The sequence below is a fragment of the Dipodomys spectabilis genome, unplaced genomic scaffold, assembly GCF_019054845.1.
Source record: "Dipodomys spectabilis isolate Male_0828 unplaced genomic scaffold, ASM1905484v1 ptg000210l, whole genome shotgun sequence".
NCBI lineage: Eukaryota > Metazoa > Chordata > Mammalia > Rodentia > Heteromyidae > Dipodomys > Dipodomys spectabilis.
Genome location: NW_024870887.1, coordinates 1,738,423 through 1,761,457, shown reverse-complemented (window position 1 = coordinate 1,761,457; position 23,035 = coordinate 1,738,423). Strand labels below are relative to the sequence as shown.

Here is a 23,035-nt window from a genome sequence, read left to right as displayed (position 1 = left end):
CCAAGGCCTGAAATTCCAGCTATAGGATTGGTGCACATGCGTGCACACATAGAGAGTTACATGTAATGAGAGATACAATATAGCCATTTTTGGAGAATACAAACTATGACATGGCCTTTGAGCTCATTAAGAGTGGGATGAAGCCAGGCATCAGTGGCTCATGCCTATAATGCTAGCTACTCAGGAAGCCGAGATCTGAAGATAGAGGCTAAAAGTTAGCCTGGGCAGGAAAGCGCATGACTCTCTTATGTCTGATTAACCACCAAAAAGCCAGAAGTAGAGCTGTAACTCAAGTTGTAGAGTGTTAGCCTTGAGTGAAAAAGCTAAGGAACAGAACCCAGGCTCTGAGTTCAAGCTCCAATACTGGAACAATAACAATAAAAAAGGAGGATAGGTACTTAGCTTTTGATACAATGTAGTGCACACTCAGAAAGCAAAGCCCGTACACTAATAAAACAGAGAGTACTACTCAGAGCCTATGTGCATTAACATGTATTACTCGGGAGAAACCCATCCCCCTGCCAGTCATTTCTCCAAGGCTTTAACTCCCTTCCACCATCTGCTAGATTTCTGGGCAATTGCTCCATCACTGAGCTATGTCCCCAGCCCATCTGCTGGTATATATTACCCTTCAGAATCCCTGGGTCCTTTTTTGTATTCTTTCCAGAGTTTATAGCTGTCATCAGTAGGAAAGTTGGTCTAGTGGAGTTGGCACTATCCTAAAGAAGCAGATCATCTCAGGAACATTGAATTTGTAGATTAAAACTTTCCCACAGAAAACTGGTCACAGCCAGGAACCTGTGGTGCACATCTGTAATTCTAGCTACTTGAAAGCCAGAGATTGGGAAAGTCATGTTTCAAGGGTCCATCTCATCCAATAGCTGGCTATAGTAGCATGTGCCTCTCATCCCAGCATAAATAGGCAAATCACAGTACAAGATAGCTTAAACAATAAACAATGGTCAGGAGGCAGTGGTATACAGAAGCACAAATAGGAAGATCACAGTCCAGGGCATAATGTAAAACCTAGCCTCAACAATAACCAAGACAACCAGGTGCTGGTGGCTCATGCCTGTAATCCTAGATACTCAGGAGGCTGATATCTGAGGACTCTGGTTTGGAGCCAGCCCAGGTGGGAAAGTCTGTGAGACTCCTGTCTCCAATTAGCAACAAGAAAACGGCAAGTGGTAGTGTGGCTCAAAGTAGTAGAGCACTAGCCTTGAGCAAAAAGAGCTCAGGAACAGTGCCTAGGCCCTGATTAAGCCCCATGACCATTAAAAAAAAAAAGCTCAAGTGGTAAAGTTCTTAGAGTTCAATCCTTTACTATTGTAAGAAATAAAATAAAATAAGTCACCTGAGGAAAAAATGGCTTAAGCAGTAGAGTTCTTGCCTACCAGGTATAAAACCATGAGTAAAACTCTTACCACCCAGTATTGGGGAAAAAAATTGATCACTGACAAATTTTGGGTAACTTTTTCATGTGTAGATTAGTTTTTCATTGCTGTATAACAAATCACGAAAAGTTCACCGCTTCGGACATGACATTTAAAGCCACAGAGATTTCCAGGCACTGATACTTCATCAGAAATCTCACAAGGTAAACTTGAGCCATCAGGCAGCTAGCCATGTTCTTATGTAGAACACCAAAATTCACTCAGGTTCTTGGCAGGATTAAGACATTTGAAGACCTACGTACTTATTTTCTTACTAGCTGTTGGCTAGAAGCATCTCTTTGTGAGTGTGTATATGCGCACGCATGCGTGGGCATGTGTCCTCACACACTGATGCCAATACTAGGGCTTGCATTCAGGACCTGATGCTATCCCTTAGCTTTTTCACTCAAGGCTGATGCTCTTAACACTTGAGCCACAGCACCACTTCTGGCTTTTTGGTGGTTAATTGAACTTTTCTACACAGGCTGGCTTTGAACCTCAATCCTCTGATCTCAGCCTCATGAGTAGCTAGGATCACAGGCATGAGCCACCAGTACCTGGCTGGCTTCAAACTTTTGATCTTCCTACTTCATCCTTCCGAGTACTGAGATTACACGTCATCATGCTTGGCCAAATATGTTCTAATATATGGATTTAGATGCACACATGTTTGTATTTGTATTTTTTCAGCCAACTGAAAAAGCCAAGAACAAGTACACATTAGTACCAATGAGCAAATCTAGCAACCAACTCTAAATGCCATTCACCATGAAAAGGACCTAGGGAAACAGAGCTTCTTGGTGTTACAGAAAGAAAGAAAGTATTCAAAAAGTGGTAGAGACATATCAAAAGGACACAAGAAGCCAGACACCTAGCAGCTCACACCTGTAATCCTAGATACTTAGAAGGCTGAGATCTGAGGATTGTGGATTGAAGCCTGGGCAGGAAAGGCTGTGAGACTCTAGTTCCACTAAACTCCCCAAAAAAGCCAGAAGTAGAGCTGCAGCTCAATTTTGGGTCGAGCACTAGCTTTAAGTATGAAAGCTCGAGGTCAGCGCCCAGGCCCAGCGTTCTAGCCCCAGGACCAGGGGGGAAAAAAAGAAGATATAAGAGCTGGGAGCTTAGTGGTAGGATGCTTGCCTAGCATGCTCCAGGCCCTGGATTTGATCACCAGAATCTTAAGGCACTTAGGAGATAGACATCAAAATAAATAATAGTAATCACAGAATAATCAAGGAGTAAAATAAACACACAAAAAGCTATGTTGATATGTTAATAAATGAATGAGAAAGAAAATCTGTCCTTTATGTTAGAAAATTAATAGAGGTAGAATAATGGAGCTAGAAAAATCAGCATTTTCACCCGTCACAGTGATAATCTCCTCAACTGTGAATTGAAGTCTAAACATTTGTTGGTGGAAGTTCAAGAAAGAAAGGAATTGTATAAAATGTCTAAGCATTTCATTACAAATTGTTGTTTTAAAAGGGGAAAGTCACCTTTCTGTGAATTAACCTTGTAAATACCTCTTTGCCATCTAACTGAAGTTGCTTTGGGTATGGCTTACTTGGTAAAGCCCTGCCTAGCACTTGTGAGAGCCTGGGATCAATCTCCAATATAGGGAGAAAAAAAATTTTTTTTTTCATCCTTTGTCAATGTTTGTGATTTCTGTACCTTTTGTCTTATTTGGAAGTGTATGTGATTTGGGAGGGTAAGGGGGAACACAGAAATGGGGAGACAAAGGGTGAACTAATGCAGTGGTGATTCTCACCAGACACTATGTTGAAAGTGAACCATATAACTTCTGGGGGAGAGGGTTGGGGAGGGAGAAAAACTAGGAGAAAATGAGGGAAGAAGTGACACTATTCAAAAAGAAATGTACTCATTACCTGACTTGTGTAACTGGGACGCCTCTATACATCATCTTTATGATAAAAAAATAAAAATTAAATAAAAAATAAGATAAAAATAGTATGGGGGAAGAAAAATAACTAAGATAACCTTGTTAATTAATGGAACAAAGTACCACTAAAATTTTCTGATAAGATGTTCTAAAAAGGACATCTCTGTGGCTTTCCACCTAAACATAACCGAAAACTAATTACTAGAACATGCTAGACAAACACAAATTGAGGTGGTTCTAAAAGCAACTGTCATTTTGAAAGACAAAGAAAACCTAAAACAACAGGAATCATTTCAGATTAAAGAGGATTAAACATATGACAATTAAATGGCTCTAGATTAAACCACAGAGCAGCTGACTGAATGAATATAGCTATAAAGAATATTATTGAGACTAAGGGTAAAATACGAGTGTGAATTATAGACTACTTCAAAGTTTCCTACTTTTTGTTTTGGTCATGACTGTAATGTCCCCCCACCCGCCCCCAATTTTTTTATTTTTTGCTCAAGACTGGGTGCTCTACCACTTCCAGATTTTTTTTTTTTTTTTGGTGGTTAATTGGAGATAAGAATCTCATGGACTTTCCTGCTGGGGCTAGCTTCAAACTGTGATCCTCAGATCTCAGCCTCCTTAGTAGCTAGGATTACAAGTGTGAGCTGTTGGCACCTAGCCCAATAGATTTTTTTTTCATATTGCCCTTTTTACAAAAGAACTATCTAGATTCAGAAAATGTATTACTTATTGTCTTAACAACTTAGTAGCAATTTAAAAAGCCAATACATATCAATTGAAAGCCAAAGAATATTTTTCATTTTAAATTCCTGATTACAAATGAAAGGCACGTGTCCACTGGGCACTGTGGACAAGACCATCCTATCCCATACTGATTTTTGTATGGTGCCTTGGAAGACCCAGTTTCCCCAAGATATGACGTATGCAAGGACTATGGTGCCATCTATAGTTGGAATGGTAAAGGACTTCAAGCTAGCAGTTTTGCAGTCTATCTTTGCCTTGAAAGTTTGGAGCCCACTGTGCATTCATGTGGGGCTGTAAGATATCTCTATGTAGTTTCAGAAACACAAGATTGTATAATGGAGATGTTTAAATGTTGTAGATAAATACGTTGTTGTTTTGTGGGAGAAAGTCCTCATTTTTAGGAAATGCACATTAAAATACTTACCAATAAATAAATGTGTGTGTGTGTGTGTGTGTGTGTGTGTGTGTGTCAGTTGTGAGTCCTGAACTCTGGGTGGGTGCTGTCCCTCAGCTCTTCAGCTCAAGGCAAGTGCTCTACCACTTAAGCCACAGCGCCACTTCCAGCTTTTTTTGCTTATGTGGTGCTGAGGAATCAAACCCAGGGCCTCATGCATGCAAGGCAAGCACTCTACCACTGAGCCACCTTCTCAGCCCTATGTGGTCAGTCTTTTTTTTTGGTCGGTCGTGGGACCTGAACTCTGGGCCTGGGCACTGTCCCTCAGCTCTTCAGCTGAAGGCTAGCACTCTACCACATGAGCGTCAGCCCCACTTCTGGCTTTTTCTGCTTATGTGGTGCTGAGGAATCGAACCCAGGGCCTCATGCATGCAAGGCAAGTACTCTACCACTGAGCCACCTTCCCAGCCCCATGTGGTCAGTCTTTAACTCACATTTTCTAGATGGATAGAAAGCAATGTTTTTTCCTACTCTAAATTGCTCTTGAGCCATCCAGCTGGAGCCTGTCATTTTTCCATAAAGGTGAACTCTATTAAACTCCTTGCTTTGTGTGCAGGTTAATTTCAAATGATTAAAAAAATGTGTGCATATATGTACATGTAAATAGAGGTGCACATAAAACAATGCACATAAATAAATGGGACATGATAGTAATAATAGATGAATTTGGAAATGTATATAATATTTAATTTTCTCTTGTATCTAATGCTGCTCTAAAAAATAAAAGTGATTAGCTGGGCGCTGGTGGCTCATGCCTGTAATCCTAGCTACTCAGGAGGCTGAGATCTGAGAACTGTGGTTTAAAGTCAGCCCAGGCAGGAAAGTCTTTGACTCTTTATCTCCAGTAAACTACTCAGAAACAGCTGGAAGTGTGCTGAGGCTCAAGTGGTAGAGTACTAGCCTTGAGCACAAAGAAGCTCAAGGACAACACCCACGGCCTGAGTTCAAGACCCAGGACAGGCAAATAAATAATAAAACTGATCAAGAAACGACAGGACAAAATACACACAGGACAACAATCCTGCAGACCAGAAACAAACTGAGTTCCTTTGTCTGTCATAGATCGCACACTTTGGAACACAGTTCATTAATGTGAAATCATTAAGGTATGCCTGTCAAGCCAAGCCTCACAAAGGAGGCTGAGGCTGGATGGTGATTTCCTAGTCAGCAAGGGCTACATAATGAGACCTTGTTCTCTTAAATAAAATAAATGTATTAGCCAGGTACTTACTGCTGGCTCAAGCCTGTAATCCTCAGGAGGCTGAGATCTGAGGATCACGGTTCAAAGCCACTAAGCAGGAAAGTCTGTGAGACTCTTACTCCAACTAACCACTAGAAAACTGGAAGTGGGGCTGTGGCTCAAAGTGGTAGAGCACTAGAGCCTTGAACAAAAAGAACTCAGAGACAGTGCCCAGGCTCTGTCTTCAAACCCCATGTCCAACCAAAACAATAAAATGTGTAATTGAAATTTATTTCTAAGTTTGGTTAGTTTTTTTTTGTCAGTCCTGGGGCTTGAACTCAGGGCCTGGGTGCTGTCCCTAAGATTCTTTTGCTCAAGGCTAACACTCTACCTCTTAAGCCATAGCAACACTTCCAGCTTTTTCTGTGTATGTGGTATTGAGGAATGGAGTCCAGGGCCTCATGCATGCTAGGCAAGCACTCTACCACTGAACCACCTTCCCAGCCCTTTAAGGTTGTTTTAAGGAAACAATTTGAATTATCAAAAAGTTAAATTTAATTTAAAACTCAGTGTATAACTGTATAAACTGGAACAGTAAGGAGGAAGTGGAGGGTTTTTTGTTTTGTTTTGTAGTGATACTGGGATTTGACCTCAGGGCTTGTGCTTGTCAGGCAGGCACTCTACCATTTGAGCCACATCCCTAGACTGAAAGAAATGAATAACATAAAACAAAGCAAATGGCCAGGCGCCGGTGGCTCATACCTGTAATGCTAGCTACTCAGGAGGCTGAGATCTGAGGATCGTGGTTCAAAGCCAGGTGTGGGCAGCAAAGTCCATGAGACTCTTCAATAAATAAACAAAAAGCTAGAAGTGGTGCTCTGGCTCAAAGTGATAGAGGGCTAGCCTTGAGCTTTCTAAAAAAGCTTAGGGACAGTGCCTAGCCCCACAACCCACAAAATTAAACAAAAGTAGTTATTTGGAGGGAGGTAGCAAACTGAAGATGGAGAGTATTAAATGCATAAATATCTTCCTAAGTGGCCTCTTAACAAAAAGATGTGGGGATGGGGGTGGGTGGGAATGGAAGGGACAGGGCTCCTAGGAGGTGGGGGTGGGGGGGGTGGCGGCACATGCTTGGCAAGGCCAATATGGCTGTTCTGGGCTGGGCAGCAGCTGTTGCTACTAGGATTCTGTACCTGGGCTAGCAGCCCAGGTAGCAGGTCTCAGGAAGCAAAGTAATGATGGTGATGGTCTCCAAAGAAGTCCTGTCTTTGCAATCTATATGAGACTGTGTATGTGGATAGAGGGTAGCATGTTTGATTGGTTTTTGAGTGCAGACAAGAAGAAAATATAGCCAGGCTGGTCTCAAACTCGTGATTCTCCCACCTCATCCTCATTTCATTACTGTCATGTTCAACCACAACCGGCAAGTAGACATGTTGGCAAAAGAACTTCTTGGGGATGCAGACTTTCCAATACATGTGCCAAGAAGCGGTGGGGCCAATTCCCTCACCTACAGGTCAACTCTTTTTCACCCACATATAGCCTTCCCCCTGCATCCCAGCCCAGCCATGCTGGATGACCCCGTGTGCACATTTTTCTGCTGGCCTGTATCTTTGTATGCGCTGATCCATCAGACTGGGAGATCTGTCAACCCTGATCCCTCTACCATCCAGGCTCATTTTTCTTTTCCTTGAAAACACTTGCCCCACACCAGCCCAATACTTGTTCTACGGCAATGACCTCTGTACTTGCCTATGAACCTATTTCTTTATACAGGGTCTGGTTATGTATTCCAGGCTGGCCTTGAACTGAAGATCTTCCTGCCTCAGCCTCCTGAGTGTTGACATCACCATCATGTACTTGAGCACCTATGTTGGCTAAACGCTCTTCAAATCATAAAACAAGACCAAACCTGAACTAGCACTAACACGCTGAGGCTCAGAATGGCAAGTCTTCACCTGTTATCTACAGTCAGCTGCTGCCCTACTACATTGTATATTTTTGCATTGTTCTGAAAACTTTGCTGGAAATTTCAAAAGATGAAATGCAATACCAAGTTTTAAGGCATATGCATTCAAACAACTTTAAATGTTAGTTAGAAATACTTGGGGAGGGCTGGGAAGGTGGCTCAGTGGTAGAGCATTTGCCTTGCATGCATGAGGCCGTGGGTTCGATTCCTCACCACCACATAAGCAAAAAAGAAAAAAATGGAAGTGGCGCTGTGGCTCAAGTGGTAGAGTGCTAGCCTTGAGCTGAGGGACAGCATCCAGGCCCAGAGTTCAGGCCCCACGACCGGACCAAAACAAAAACAAAAAACAAAACAAAAAAGGAAATATTTGGGGAGAGGGAGATAGCATGTACCAAATGTACAAACCTTAATTGGGGAAGTACTATTGAAGTTTGAAGGTGTATTAAAGCAGGTGCCTCACATGTGCTAGGCAGGCACCTTACTACTTGAATCACTACTTCAAGCCTTTATTTCAGTGTTTTGATTTTTGCTAGAACCACTATCCTCCTAAGGCTTTAGTAGCTAAGACCATAGGTGGGCACAAGACCACACCTGGCTTGTTGCTATGGGGATAGGACGACTTACCTTTCTGATTATCCACCAACTCACTGATCTCCCATAGTTCTTACCACCATATACCCTTATGCCATCATAAAACATCTATTGATGGCTGACTCCAGAATTCATGGTCATACCAAATTTTGCAGGTCCAAAGTTGATTCATGCTTTCTTTTTTTTACAAAGACTAGAAAACAAGAGCTAACTTTCTCACTTCCAAATTAATATACATGCACATATGGCTATATATATTTACCAGAGGGTCAAAAGTCAATATAAAAATAGTCTTTTAATCTTTGGCATCTTTTTTTGAGATAAGTGTCTTGTTACATAGTTGGGCTTAACTCTTAGGCTCAATGGACACTTCCCTCCCACCTTCAGCCTCCAAATTAACTGGGACTAAAGATGTGTGTGCACAGTTTTCTGCTTTCAGTCTCAATAGTATCATATCTAAGTGAAATGAATGACGTAATCATTCTCTTGGAGTAAACATGAAACATCAAAAAGTTTAGTGATTAAATCATGAGGTCTGGGGCTGGGAAGGTGGTTCAGTGGTAGAGTGCTTGCCTTGCATGCATGAGGCCCTGGGTTCGATTCCTCAGAACCACATAAGCAAAAAGAAAAAAGCTGGAAGTGGTGCTGTGGCTCAAGTAGTAGAGCGCTAGCCTTGAGCTGAAGAGCTGATGGACAGCGCCCAGGCCTAGAGTTCAGGCCCCACGACCGGACCCAAAAAAAATAAATAAAATAAAAAATAACTCATGAGGTCTGTATCTTGGATTTGTAAAGAAGCATTATTTCAAGCTATATCAAAATTCTAACTATGACTCAAAAGAATTCTAGACATTTTCCAGAATTGTTGTATTACTTTTTATGAAAATTCTGCAACCAATTTTTTAAAAGTTAACCATCTTTTATTAACTTTATGTAAAAAGACATATCCTCTAGGACATACCACCTGGAACCAGAGTTCACCCCCTGCTCTGTTTACCCACTGCACTGCTTGGCTGCCAGCCTCTTATCTCTCTCTTCAGCAATGGTGAGGCGGATTCCTTTTCCTCGGGGAAGAGAAATCCAAGGCTTATTGCCTTTGCCAATAACAAAAATATTAGAAAGCCGAGTGGCAAAGCTATTGCCATTGGTATCTTTCACATGAACAACATCAAAAGAACCAGGATGCCTCTCTCTATTAGTGATCACACCAATTCTTCCCAAGTTAGCACCTCCGGTCACCATACACAGGTTGCCGGTGTCAAACTTGATAAAATCGGCTATCTTGCCAGTCTCCAGATTGATCTGAATGGTGTCATTCACCTTGATGAGAGGGTCAGGGTATCGAATAGTACGAGCATCGTGGGTCACCAGATGAGGGATTCCCTTCGTGCCCACAAAGATCTTTCTCACTTTGCATAACTTGTACTTGGCTTCCTCAGATGTAATGCGATGGACAGCAAAGCGACCCTTGGTGTCATAGATCAGACGGAAATTCTCTCCCGTCTTGTCAATGCTTATGACATCCATAAAACCTGCAGGGTAAGTTATATCAGTCCTGGCTTTGCCGTCGATCTTAATGAAGCGCTGCATGCAAAGCTTCTTTACTTCATCTCCTGTCAAGGCATACTTAAGTCTGTTTCTAAGGAAAATTATGAGAGGCAGACATTCTCTCAGCTTGTGGGGACCAGTGGATGGCCGAGGAGCAAATACACCAGTCAGTTTATCCAGCATCCAATGCTTTGGAGCGGCTACCCGCTTCAGATGCTTTTTGGGACCACGAGCCATGACTATACTAGAAAAGAGCAGAAAAGAGCAGACCTGTTAACTTAAAAAAGCATTTGTGTTAAAATGATAATGTCTGAAAACCCGACTTAAAACTACTTTGTCATGTTCAGCCTGTATTGTTTTCCAGTAGTTCTTTTTAGATTTTTTTTTTTTTTTTTTGGGTAGGTTGTGGAGCTTGAACTCTGGGCCTGGGTGCTGTCCCTGAGCTCTCTCTCTGAAGCGAGCACTCTACCACTTGAGCTATAGCACCACTTCTGGTTTTCTGGTGATTTATTGGAGGTAAGAGTTTCACTGACTTTCCTGCCCGGGCTAGCTTTGAACCATGATCCTCAGATCTCAGCCTCCTGAGTAGCTAGCATTACAGGTGTGAGCCACTGGTGTCCAGCCTTTTTTGATGTTTTTAAAACTATCTAAGAAAAGCAATGCCCCCTTTACATTTGCAGTTTGTTTGAAAATAGGCATTTTTTACCCTCTGGGAATTAACCATTTATCAAGTTTTAACTAAAAATATTGACTTAAAATTATGATTCCTTAAACTGAATGCTGATGGCTCATGCCTATAATTCTAGCTCCTTGGGAGACTTGTTATCTGAGGACCCTGATTAGAAGCCAGCCCACACAGGAAAGACTGTGAGACTCTTATCTCCACTAAACTATCAAATACGACCGAAGTGGAACCGTAGGTCAAGTGGTAGCCTTGAGCAAAAGAAGCTCAGGGACGGCATCCAGGCCATGCTCAAAAGAACAAAACTTCCTTGTCTGGCTGCCTCTAGTTCAAATGGTGTCTTTTTTTTTTTTCATCCCCTGGAACAGTAGAATGTACTCTTCTTTATTCTTACCGTCAGTTAAGAGGCGGGTGAGAATCAAAAGACAGTCAAAGTCGAACTTGAGGCACGCAGAGGTACCAGAAGATCTCAGAGCTACACTCCTACACCTCAAGAAAGCTGGACAAAAACATAATGACACATATGGTCTGAGCTTTCTCCCTTCAAATTAAGTAATCCCGAGCCCTTAGATCTGAGTAAGGAAGATTCAAAATTAAACTTGACTCCAATATACAATATTAAAAAAAAAAAAAAAAAAAAGGCTGGGAATGTGACTTAAGTGGTAGAAGTGCTTGCTCAGCATGCATGAAGCCCTGGATTCCATTTGTCAGTACCACATACACAGAAAAAGCTGCGAGTGGCGCTGTGGCTCAGGTGGTACAGCACTAGCCTTGAGCAAAAGAAAGCTCAGGGACAGTGCCCAGGCCCTGAGTTCAAGCCCCAGGATGGCCAAAAAAAAGAAAGAAAAAAGAAAAAAAAAAAAGGAGCTAAACACAGGTAAGCTCTTGGGTAATCTTAGCTACTCAGGAGCCTGAGATCCACAGGATGACATCTCAAAGCCATCCTGGGCCGAAAAGTCTGCAAAACTCCCCACACAAAACTAACAGAAAAGGGGGCAGCAAAAAACCTAGGCTGGGGATGTGGCTCAAGAAGTAAAGCGCCATCCATGGACAAAGCGAAAGCTTGGAGCTCAGAATTCACATCCAACTTCTGGGGAAGGGAGGATAAGAACCAAATTCAGTGTCCTGTCTTGCCTGAGGCCCTCTCACCCATAATCAGCATCTGACTCTGACTCCTCCACTTCCCAGCTCCTGACTCAAGACTTTCAAGAACCTTCGGGGAACAAAAGTTACGTTTGCAGTGTAGCAAACGTGCCGACTTTTCCTTGTTACTCTTCAACTGTACAGCATTTTAGGCGGTATTGGGTTCGGTGATTTTCAAAGTATGCCTGGGGGGCGTGCATAAGTTACAACACACACCAGCCATTTTACACCGGGGGCTGGAGCAGCCGCCATATCTACCCGCCCCCGGGAGCCGACACCCCGGAGGTAGACCCGCCTCGCCCCCCATAAGGAACGAGAAGGGGAACGGCGGAGGGGCGACCTCAGAGAAACCGCGGTTAACCCGCGGCTGGGCGCGGCTGGGCCTACCACTACTACAACAGCCCACCAACTCCCAACTCCGGACCTGCACCGACCCGCCAAAACTTCTGTAGCAAATGCAACAAACGCCTCCCGTCCCGCCGCCCACAAATCAACGGTGTGCGCGCCGCGAGTGAACCCGGCCGCCGCCTCGCCCCGCCCCGCCCCACCCGGGCCTCCCGCCACCGCCTTCTCGCCAAGAAACCTGGCCGCGCTCCTCACCGGACTCCAGAGACCGATTAACTGAAGCCCGGAACCCGGAGATGACGTCAGGCGTTGCGCGCTAGTATCGCGAGATTCTCTTCTCACTCCTTCCCTACCCCTGCCCCTCCTCCTTTTGCCCCGCCTCCCAGCCTCCTCACCATCCGCGCCCGCTGCCTGAGGATGGAGAGCCGCGAACCCCAGGCTGTGACGACAGCTGCAGCTCCACCTTTGGTCGAGGAGGCCTGAGGGACCGGCCACCTTGGTGCACCAGGAGACCGAGGCGAGTGGCCTCGAGAGAGTGAGGACAATGGAAGCCAACGTGCCAAAGCGGAAGGAGCCTGGAAAATCCCTCCGCATCAAAGTCATCTCCATGGGCAACGCCGAAGTGGGGAAAGTGAGTACTGCGCGCCAGGGTGGGCGGGACCGCCACGCGGCGGGGTGACGTCCCTATTGGCTGAGAAGGCCGTCACTCACCAGCCGGGCGCAGCCTCCTCTCCGCCCCTCCCCCGAGCAGGCCAGGGATGCTGCTGCTGCTGCTTGGGCAAAACTATCCCGACCTTTCTGACCTTTGGATGGTCGCCGACACCACTCTCCTTAGGAATGTGTCTGGGGTGGCTTTGGACCCTCGAGTGCACTCCTCAGAGAGTAAAAGAGGTGTCCTAAGGTCTCACGTGTGCTCAGATAACAGGTCTAGGTGACAGGTCCAGCAGCTGGAGGTGGAGAATAAAAGTTGAGTTACTGTTGGCAGTGCTTGAGAGGTGCTGGGATGAGGTGCGTGTGAGGATAGAGCGTGTGCAGTGTGGCAGCACAGCCTGGAGTCGACACCCTCATCTTGAGAGCGTTTTTTTTTTTTTTTGTCGGTTGTGGGGCTTGAACTCTGGGCATGGGTGCTGTCCCTCAGCTCTTCAGCTCAAGGCGAGCGCTCTACCCCTTGAGCTACAGCGCCACTTCCGGTTTTCTGGTGGTTTATTGGAGATAGGAGTCTCACGGTCTCTCCTGCCCGGGCTGGCTTTGAACCTCGATCCTCAGATCTCAGCCTCCTGAGTAGCTAGGATTACAGGCGTGAGCCACCAGCGCCCGGCTTCTTGAGAGCGTTTATAACTAAAGAGGCATGGTTCACAGGGGAGGCGGGTGGCGAGGATCTGCTACTTTTTAAAAAAATATATGGTAGCATCCATGTCTACTTTCTTAAAGAAGCCTGTTTTCCACTGCTTTTACTCTCTGCTCTCTGCTGAGTATCAGCTATAAATTTCCTTAGCATGGAGAAGGGAAAAATCAGAGGTAACCTGGGGCCTGTTCCCACATGAATTCTGAGACTGTTTCTTCTTCACCACAATTGTCACTCTTGGCTAAGTGGAAGCTGTTGGTTAAGAACACCCAAGGTCATCAGTGACAGATCCTAAGTCTTCACCCTCCTAAAGGCATTGCTGTTTCCACCGTTGAATGCTGGCAGAATCAACTCCCTGAATTATGAAAGCAGTGACATTGGTCAAGATGCTTGTACTCATAAAATGACATGTTGAAAGCCCTTTGTATAACTTATTTGAAGACAATAAAAAATTAACTAATTTAAAAAATCAAGTCCTTGGGGCCTGGAATGTGGCTTAGTGGTAGAGTGCTTGCCTAGCATGTGTGTAGCCCTGAGTTCGATTCCTCAGTACCACATAAACAGAAAAATCCGTAAGTCACACTGTGGTAGAGTGGTAGCCTTGAGCATAAGAAGCTCAGGGACAGTGCCCAGACCCTGATTTCAAGCCCCAGGACTGGCAAAAAAAAAAAAAAAATCAACTCCTTAAGTGCAAAACAGCAGTTGATGACAGTGTTTAGGCCCTCACATAAGAGATGTCCAGGAAATGTTTATTAATGTTTTCTCTGTATGTGTACTACTCATCTCTGTGTGTGGAGGTATTAACAGACTATCTTCTGTAGGTCAAACTTTATTGAATGTCAACTATGTACCAGACATTAGCAAGAAAGTTAAAAAGTCTCAAGTTATATACTAAGCTGGCTAAATGAGTGTGTATCACATTTGTAATTTTACTACATTTATAATGGCTCATTAGCAACATTGCAAAATACCCAGTGTAACCACATATATGTAATACTGTTTACTAGCAAATGAAATTAGACAAGAGAAAGAAAATATTTACAAGATGAAGGCAAAATGATCATTATTTGTTAATGATATGAGACTAAAAGAAAGATTAACCAAAAGCTGGGCACCAGTGGCTCACACCTTGAATCCTCCTCCAGAGGCTGAGATCTGAGGATCAGGGTTCAAAGCCAGCCCCAGCAGGGAAGTCAGTGAGACTTTTATCTCCAGTAAACCACTAGAAAACTGGAAGTGGCGCTGTGGCTCAAGCTAAGAGCGTAGGGACAGCACTCAAGCCCAGAGTTCAAGCCTTACGACCGATAAAAAAAAAAAGAAGAAGAAGAAAAACCGAAAAACTGCTAGAAACAATAAAACAATCATGCCAAATTATGCATAAATGAATAGCTTTTTATACCATTTAGATCATGTGTTTGTGTGTGTGTACTCACTTTCTCACACACACAGAGAGAACTACATGGCTCAAAGAACTAGGTTAGAGAAAAAAACTATTTCCTTCTTGGGGCTGGGAAGGTGGCTCAGTGGTAGAGCACTTGCCTTGCATGCATGAGGCCCTGGGTTCGATTCCTCAGCACCACAGAAGTAAAAAGAAAAAAGCCGGAAGTGGCGCTGTGGCTCAAGTGGTAGAGCGCTAGCCTTGAGCTGAAGAGCTGAGGGGCAGCACCCAGGCCCAGAGTTCAGACCCCACAACCGGACCCAAAAAAAACAAACAAACAATTTCCTTCTCCCCATGCAGGAAATTGGAGTTAAAGGCTACTGAAATACATAATTGATTTATTTTATTTATTTATTTATTTATTTATTTATTTGGTGCTGGGACTGGGACTTGAACTCTGGGCCTCCAAATGGCTCCCTTCTCACAGCTGCTGCTCTACCAGTTCTAGGTTTTTGCTGGTTAATTGGAAATAAAAGCCTTATGGATTTGTCTGCCCAGGCTGACTTTTTTAACCGTGTTCCTCAGATCTCAGCCGCCTCCTGGATAGCTACGATTATAGGCATGAGCCCCTAATGCATGGCCAATTTTACAATAATAAACAAGGTAAATAATGACCAATGTAAAATACTTAGGTTTATACAAAGAAATAGGAAGGGACTTAAATGGAGAAAAGTTTTAAATTCTGTGGAGGGATATGCAATTAGGCAAATGGAAAGATAAACTTTTCCCTTAGAGCATTCAATATTGTATGTCACTTATTTAATATACAAATTTAATTCAATTCTAGTTAAAACACCAGTTAAGCTTTCTTTTTCAGGGTATAATAAATTTACTTAAGTCCTTATGAAAAGGTAAACATAAAAAAGAAAAATATGCTGGGTGCTGGTGGTTCGCACCTGCAAGTCTACTCAGGAAACTCAGATCTGAGGATGGGGGTTTGAAGCCAGTCCAGACAGGAAAGTTCCTATAAGACTTATCTCCAATTAACCACTCAAAAACCAGAAGTGGCGCTGTGGCTCATATGGTAGAGCTTCAGCCTTGAGCACAAAGGGAACAGCACCTAGGCCCTGAGTTCAAACCTTACAACTGACAAAAAAAAAAACAAAAAAGAAAGAAAAATATATGACTACCCAAGAAAATATGAAAAGAAAAATAAGAGGAGGCTAATTATCAGATGTGTGTCTGTCTGTCTGTCTCGTTTGTCTGCCGCACGCGCGTGCGCATGAATTCAGGTCTTGGGCATTGTCCCTTAGCTTTTTTGTTCAAATCTAGTACGCTACTACTTGATCCACAACTTCCACTTCTGGCTTTTTAGGGATAAATTAGAGATAAGAATCAGATGGACTTTCCTGCGTGTGCTGGCTTTGAACCATGGACAATGCCTAGGCCCTGAGTTTAAGTCCTGAGGCCAGCACCAAAAAAACTAAAATCCAAACAGCTGGTAGAGTAGCGGCTCAGTTGTAGAATACCTGTCTAGCAAGTATGAGGCTCTGAGTTCAAACTCCAGTACCACCAATTAATAATAACTGAAGAAAAGAAAATTATTTGGAAAAATTAATGAAGATGAAAACTGCCTAAAAATATATGTAAGAAAACTAGAAAAAAAGAATTACAAGATTAATATTGAAAAGGAGATAAGAATGTATTGGAAAAGAAGGTAAGAATGACTAAGGAATGCAGGATTTCCTAGCTAAGTATAAGTTACTAAAATTAATTCAAAAAAGAAGTTGAAGTCAGGTTCCAGTGGCTCATACCTGTAATCCCAGCTACCAAGGAGGCTGAGAGCTGAGGATCATGGATTAAAGCCTATCCTGGCATGAAAGTCCATCAGACTCTTATTTCTACTTAACCTCCAAAAAGCCAGAAACGGAGCTGTGGCTCAAGTGGTAAACTGCTAGACTTGAGCACAAAAGCTCAGGGACAGGGCTGGGAAGGTGGCTCAGTGGTAGAGTGCTTGCCTTGTATGCATGAGGCCCTGGGTTCGATTTCCCAGCACCACATAAGCAAAAAGAAAAAAAGCCAGAAGTGGTACTGTGGCTCAAGTGGTAGAGTGCTAGCCTTGAGCTGAAGAGCTGAGGGACAGCGCCCAGGCCCAGAGTTCAGGCCCTATGACCGGACCCCCCCCCCAAAAAAAAAAAAAAAAAGCTCAGGGACAGCATCTAGGCCCTAAGTTCAAACCCCAGTACTGGCCCAAGAAATAAATGAATTGAATTATGTATTTTAAGTCATTTGAATTAATTTAAATTTAAATAATTTGAATTAGGTTATTCCAGGCCCAAGAAAAAGATAAAACAGCATCCCAACTCATTATTGTAGCTTAAATATTAAAATTTGTAGTATCAAAGAAAAGTGTATATACCAATTTCATAGGTACATGTTGGCAAGTAGAACTCAGTGTATCAAAGAATTCATTCTTTCACAAGAAGGTTTGTTTCAGGATTGCAAATATGGTTCAATATGCAGAACAGAATCCATGTAATTTGTTACATCAACAAATTAGTGCAGAAAAGTTACATGATGCTTTCAGTGCTGTAAAACATTTCATATAGTCCAGTAGTAGATCTTGATAACCATAAGCAAAATCATAATAAAATGCAAATAATTAAAGTACAGTAAAAAATTATTATAAACTAACAGTAAATGTCATGCCAGTTGGTAAAACACTAAGATCATTTCTAGTAAATAGCTACAAAAAAAGAATACCTACTATTCTTATTATTCAACATTGTTTTAGAAATTCTAGAGATGTAACAAAAAATTGAAATAACTGGTATAAATGTTAAAAAAGAAAAATTATGTGTTGCTATTTTACATTATATATAGAATATCTGAAAGATTCTTTAATCTAGTTTAATTAATTAGAGGCTGTGGTAGAGTAATATGACATAAATGCATAAAAACTAATAAATCACATTAACAAATCTAAAAATGGAAATGAAAAAAGATATTCCACTTATAATAGTGAAACCTATAATACATTAGGGAGATATATAGTACTTACCTGAATAAAGCCAAAATAATTGAAAGACATCAAACAAAATCTAAGCAAATGGAAAAATCATGTTCTTTTGCCAGAAGACATTATGGCAACACCAGTGTTTCCAAAGCTAATATACAAATTTAATATAGTGCCATTGAAAATAGGGATGAGTCTGACCCTTTCTTTTCCTTCCTTCCTTCTTCCCTCCCTCCCTCCCTTCCCTCCCTCCCTCCCTTCCTTCCTTCCTCCTTTCCTTTCTCTTCCCTTCTCTTCTCTTCTTTCTCTTGTTCTTTCCCCTCCCTTCCCTTCCCTTCCTTTCCCTTCCTTTCTCTGGTGATGGGATTGAATCTAGAGACTTATGAATGCTAGGCAAGTGTTTTACCACTGAACTGTATATCCCCAGAGCTTTTTTAGGTAGAATTATTCTAAAATGCATATGAAAGAATAGCTATCTCAGAATGACTAGTCAAAGAATGGAAAAGAAAAATGAAGTAGGATAGTAGAAAGAGAATTTGCCTAGACAGATATATTACAGACTAAAACAAATCAAAGAAGTACTACAAGCTGGGCACAAGTGGTCCACTCCTATACTTGGGAGGTTGAAAGCCATGAGCATTGTGGTTCAAGACTAGTCCTGGCAAAAATTCTGTGCAACTCCATCTCAACAGAAAATGTTGTGTGTTATGATATACACTTGTCATACCAACTGTGGAGGGAAGCAAAAAATAAAAAAATAGGACCACCAGCTGGGAAGGTAGCTCAGTGGTAGAGCGCTTGCCTTGCATGCATGAGGCCCTGGGTTCGATTCCTCAGCACCACATAAGAAAAAAGAAAAAAAAAAGCCGTAAGTGGCGCTGTGGCTCAATGGTAGAGCACTAGCCTTGAGCTGAAGAGCTGAGGGACAGCACCCAGGCCCAGAGTTCAGGCCCCACAACCAGACCCTCCCCCCCAAAAAAATAAGATCATGGCCCAGGTGCATGCCTCAGTAGGAAGTGAGACCTACCTTAAAAACAACCTGTATGAGGAAGAGTAAGTGGCATAGCTTAGCACTAGAGTTACCTGCCTGGTAAAGCATAAGGCCCTGAGTTCAAACCTTATTACTTCTAACAGAGAAAAGTATTACTTTGGTATAAAAATAGACAAATAGATCTGTAGAACAGAATAGAGCCCCAAACAAATCCAGTTATATGAGGAACATTTTAAAGTGACAAAAGGAATCAGGTACAGTGGCTCACACCTGTAATTCTAGCTACTCAGGAGACAGATTTGAGGATTTGAGATTTGAGGATTTGAGCCCAAGCTAGAGAGTATGTAAGACTCTTACTAGAGAATAAACTCAAACAAATCTGGAAGTGGTGCTGGGCTCAAATGATAGAGTGCTAGCCTTGAGCAAATAAAGCTCAGGGACAACCTCTATGCCCTGCTTTCAAGCCCCAGGACTAGTATTTAAAATTTAAAAAAAGACAGAGTGGCAAAAGGGTCTGGGTATGATAGTACATGCCACTTAGAGTTTGAGACCAGCCCGGGCAAAATTAGCACACTCTTATTTCAAAATAAAAACAAAGGCTGTGTGTGTGTGTGTGTGTGTGTGTGTGTGTGTGTGTGTGTGTGTGTGTGTGTGTGTGTGTGTGTGTGTGTGTGTGTGTGTGTGTGTGTGTGTGTGTGTGTGTGTGTGTGTGTGTGTGTGTGTGTGTGTGTGTGTGTGTGTGTGTGTGTGTCTCCATTTTAGAATTGTAGCTAGAGGTTTTAAGTTCAAGCCTCCACCACAAAAACAAAAGAAGTTATAAGCAAGGCACTAATTGCTCATGCCTGTAATCCTAGCTACTCTGGAGGCTGAGATCTAAGGATCATGGTTCAAAGCCAGCCTGGACAGGAAAGTCTGTGAGACTCTTATCTCAAATTAACCACAAAAACCAGAAGTGGAGCCCAAGTAGTAGAGCAACAGCCTTGAGTACAAAATCTAACCTATGGTGACCAGGCCCTGAGTTCTAAGCCCCAGTATTGGTACACAAAAACAGTTGGGTGGGAAGCATGGCTCATGTGGTAGAATGCCAGCTTAGCAAACAAACCAAGCAAGTGGATTAGGCCCTGAGTTCAAACCTAGTTAGTATTAAGACAAGAATATAAAATAAATATTCGGGCTGGGAAGGTGGCTCAGTGGTAGAGTGCTTGCCTTGCATGCCTGAGGCCCTGGTTTTGATTCCTCAGCACCACATAAGCCGGAAATGGTACTATGGCTCAAGTGGTAGAGTGTTAGCCTTCAGCTGAAGAGCTGAGGGACAGTGCCCTGGCCCAGAGTTCAAGCCCCACGACTGACAAAATAAATAAATAAATAAATAAATATTCTTTAAAATGTTTACTTTTGGGATTTGTTTCAGTTATTTTATAGTTTTGGCTTTTGAAAACACTTCTTTTTCATAGTAGTGAATGAAGAAACCATAACAAAGAGCTGTGTCTATCTCATATATCTATCTCAGTATGTATTTACTAAGTGAAATGCATTTTTACTGTTTCAGAGCTGTATTATAAAGCGGTACTGTGAGAAAAGATTTGTGTCTAAATACCTTGCAACAATTGGAATTGACTATGGAGTCACAAAGTGAGTATTTTGTTTCCCTGGCTTATAAATGACACAGAAATTGAGAACTCCTAAAATGATCTGTACTTGCATCTATGGATGTGTGCAGGTTATCTTTGGAATAGAGACTTTAAAGATAAATGAGAAAAGACAGAACTAACAGACCTCATATCCTTCCTTCATCCAGCCAATGTATTGAGCACTAACAGGCCTTGTGGTAGAGGTGGACTGTGCTGAGCCAGTCAACACAGAGTGTAACTGGCAGATGAACCTCTCAGGAAACATGTTCTGTATAAGCAGGTCCTACCAGCAGGGATGTTTCTAGAACATTGAAAAATATTCTTCCTGCTGGGTGCCAGTGGTTCACCCCTATAATCCTAGCTACTCAGTTGGCTGAGATCTGGGAATCACAATTCGAAGATAGCCTGGGTGAGAAAGTCCATGAGATGCTTAACTCTAACTAACCACCAGAAAACCAGAAGTGGTGCTGTGGCTCAAAGTGGTAGAGTGCTAGCTTTGAGTGAAAAAGCTCAGAGATAGTGCCCATGCCCTGAGATCAAGCCCATGATGGAAAAAATTCTTCCTGAAACAAGTATTTTAGTTGGAAATTTCTATTCAAAACTTCCATTATTAGTATGTGATTTTTATGTATTGAAATCTAGTACAGGGCTGGGAAGGTGGCTCAGTGGTAGAGCGCTTGCCTTGCATGCCTGAGGCCCTGGGTTCGATTCCTCAGCACCACATAAGAAAAAAGAAAAAAGCCGGAAGTGGCACTGTAGCTCAAGTGGTAGAGTGCTAGCTTTGGGCTGAAGAGCTAAGGGACAGCGCCCAGGCCCAGAGTTCAGGCCCCACGACCGGACCAAAAAAAAAAAAAAAAAAAACAAGTACAAATGATCTAGGAACAATAAAATTGAGTGACAGTGGGAACTGAATTGGAATTGAGCCTTAAGAAGGCTGAGTTTGAGCAGGAATAACACTACCAAAGAGTAGAATTGGGGTGGGCAGCATACTCCCTAATCATGCGCTTGCCAGTGCTCCCTATTCTTCCCCCACCCTTCCATTCTGTCTGCCCTGAACTGCTGCCTCCTGTTCCCTTTTCAGTGCTGCTATGACTCTGTCCCTTCATCTCTCCACTGCCATTTTTCATTAGAGAGTAAAATGTCTGAGTTTTTTAAGGCTTCTGAACATCCTCTCTATTCGCCAGGTCCTTTATGCTAATGGCAAATGTTAAAGTTCTTTAGATTACTGATGTGCTTATATATAGTGCCTTTAGATGATTAATAGATATATCTTGTTGCATAAATTAGGTACATCTAAAAAGGAAGTTTGCCAGATTCAAATCTGAGAGCAATATTCAAGTGGGTTGACAAAAGTGGCAAAAGTATATCTGACCTGAATTACAATTAGATGAAGGACAGAGTTGAGTTCAGGTATCTTTCGTGACTATAATTAAAATAGTTCAAATACATAGCAAGATAAAATCAAGAGTTCTTGCAACATCACCATTTTCAGACAGCAGCAGAGTCTATTACAGCAACTTTTCCTTATGAAAATTATAGCCAGGGGCTGGGAAGGTGGCTCAGTGGTAGAGTGCTTGCCTTGCATGCCTGAGGCCCTGGGTTCGATTCCTCAGCACCACATAAGCAAAAAGAAAAAAGCCGGAAGTGGCGCTGTGGCTCAAGTGGTAGAGTGCTAGCCTTGAGCTGAAGAGCTGAGGGACAGCGCCCAGGCCCAGAGTTCAGGCCCCATGACCGGACCAAAAAAAAAAAAAAAAAAGAAAGAAAATTATAGCCAGCCATTGGTGGTTCATATCTGTAATCCTAGTTATTCTGGAGGCTGAACTCTGAAGGTCTTGGTTCAAAGCCCCCCAGCCTGGGGCAGACAAGTCCAATTAGTCGCCAGAAAAGCCAGAAGTAGAGCTGTTGCTCATGTAGTAGAATGTTATCCTTGAGCACAAAAGCTCAATAATACTGCCAAGGCCCTTAGTTCAAGTCCCAGGACTGGAGTACGTGCATGTGCGTGCACGTGTGCGCGCGCGCACACACACACACACATACACACAGAGAAAATTGTAGCCTCTTTACTATGTAATATATGAAGCTCTTCACTTGAAATACACATTTCCTTTTTAAATTAATTTATATTTTATTATCTTTAAGTAGTCCTCAATTCAACCAATCAGTTTATAACACACTTTCTGTTTTTTTTTCTATTTCCTGTAATGATGTGGTAGACCACATTTAAGGAAGTTTTGTGGGTTTTTATTTTTTATTTCTCTTTGTATTCACTTTTGAGGTTTATTCGTATCTTATTGATATAAATTTAACTATGTAATACTTCATTCAGTGCATATATAAAATATTAATAGTGCATAAAACATTAATACAGTTCTAAAGCCAAAACTGTACATAATACATCTGCCATCCCTTTTACCCCATTTCTACTTACTCTCTGCCAGTAATTTTCTTTTTCTTTTCTTTTTTTTTTTGCTTGTCCTGGGGCTTCAACTCAGGGCCTGGGCACTGTCCTTGAGTTCTTTTTGCTCAAGCTAGTACTCTACCTCTTAAGCCACAGCTCCATTTCTGGGTTTCTTAGGGATGGGATAAGTAATTAGGCTGCCCTCTTTTAGATTTCCTTATGTGAAGACATTTGTGTTGCTTCCTGACTTTGCAGATTTTATAGGTTCCATCTCTTCA

General features: G+C 42.5%; 2 protein-coding genes across 2 annotated transcripts in view; one reads left to right on the top strand and one right to left on the bottom strand.

Annotated features, from left to right (window-relative positions):
* Window positions 1–9,070: 9,070 nt before the first annotated feature.
* On the bottom strand, window positions 9,071–11,077 carry LOC122122464 (40S ribosomal protein S4-like). Its single transcript, XM_042696657.1, has 2 exons — window positions 10,905–11,077; window positions 9,071–10,072 (listed from the first exon to the last, which is right to left on the bottom strand). The coding sequence occupies exon 2, from the start codon at window positions 10,063–10,065 to the stop codon at window positions 9,274–9,276; it is 792 nt and encodes a 263-aa protein (XP_042552591.1). The 5' UTR covers window positions 10,066–10,072; window positions 10,905–11,077; the 3' UTR covers window positions 9,071–9,273.
* A 1,316-nt stretch (window positions 11,078–12,393) lies between these two features.
* The window catches only part of Dnajc27 (DnaJ heat shock protein family (Hsp40) member C27), a 28,343-nt gene continuing 17,701 nt past the window's right edge, over window positions 12,394–23,035 (top strand). Inside the window, exons 1-2 of the mRNA XM_042696656.1 lie at window positions 12,394–12,629; window positions 20,278–20,360. Of these exons, the coding sequence (XP_042552590.1) occupies window positions 12,543–12,629; window positions 20,278–20,360 (170 nt within the window). The 5' untranslated portion in view covers window positions 12,394–12,542. The remainder of the gene's footprint in view (window positions 12,630–20,277; window positions 20,361–23,035) is intronic.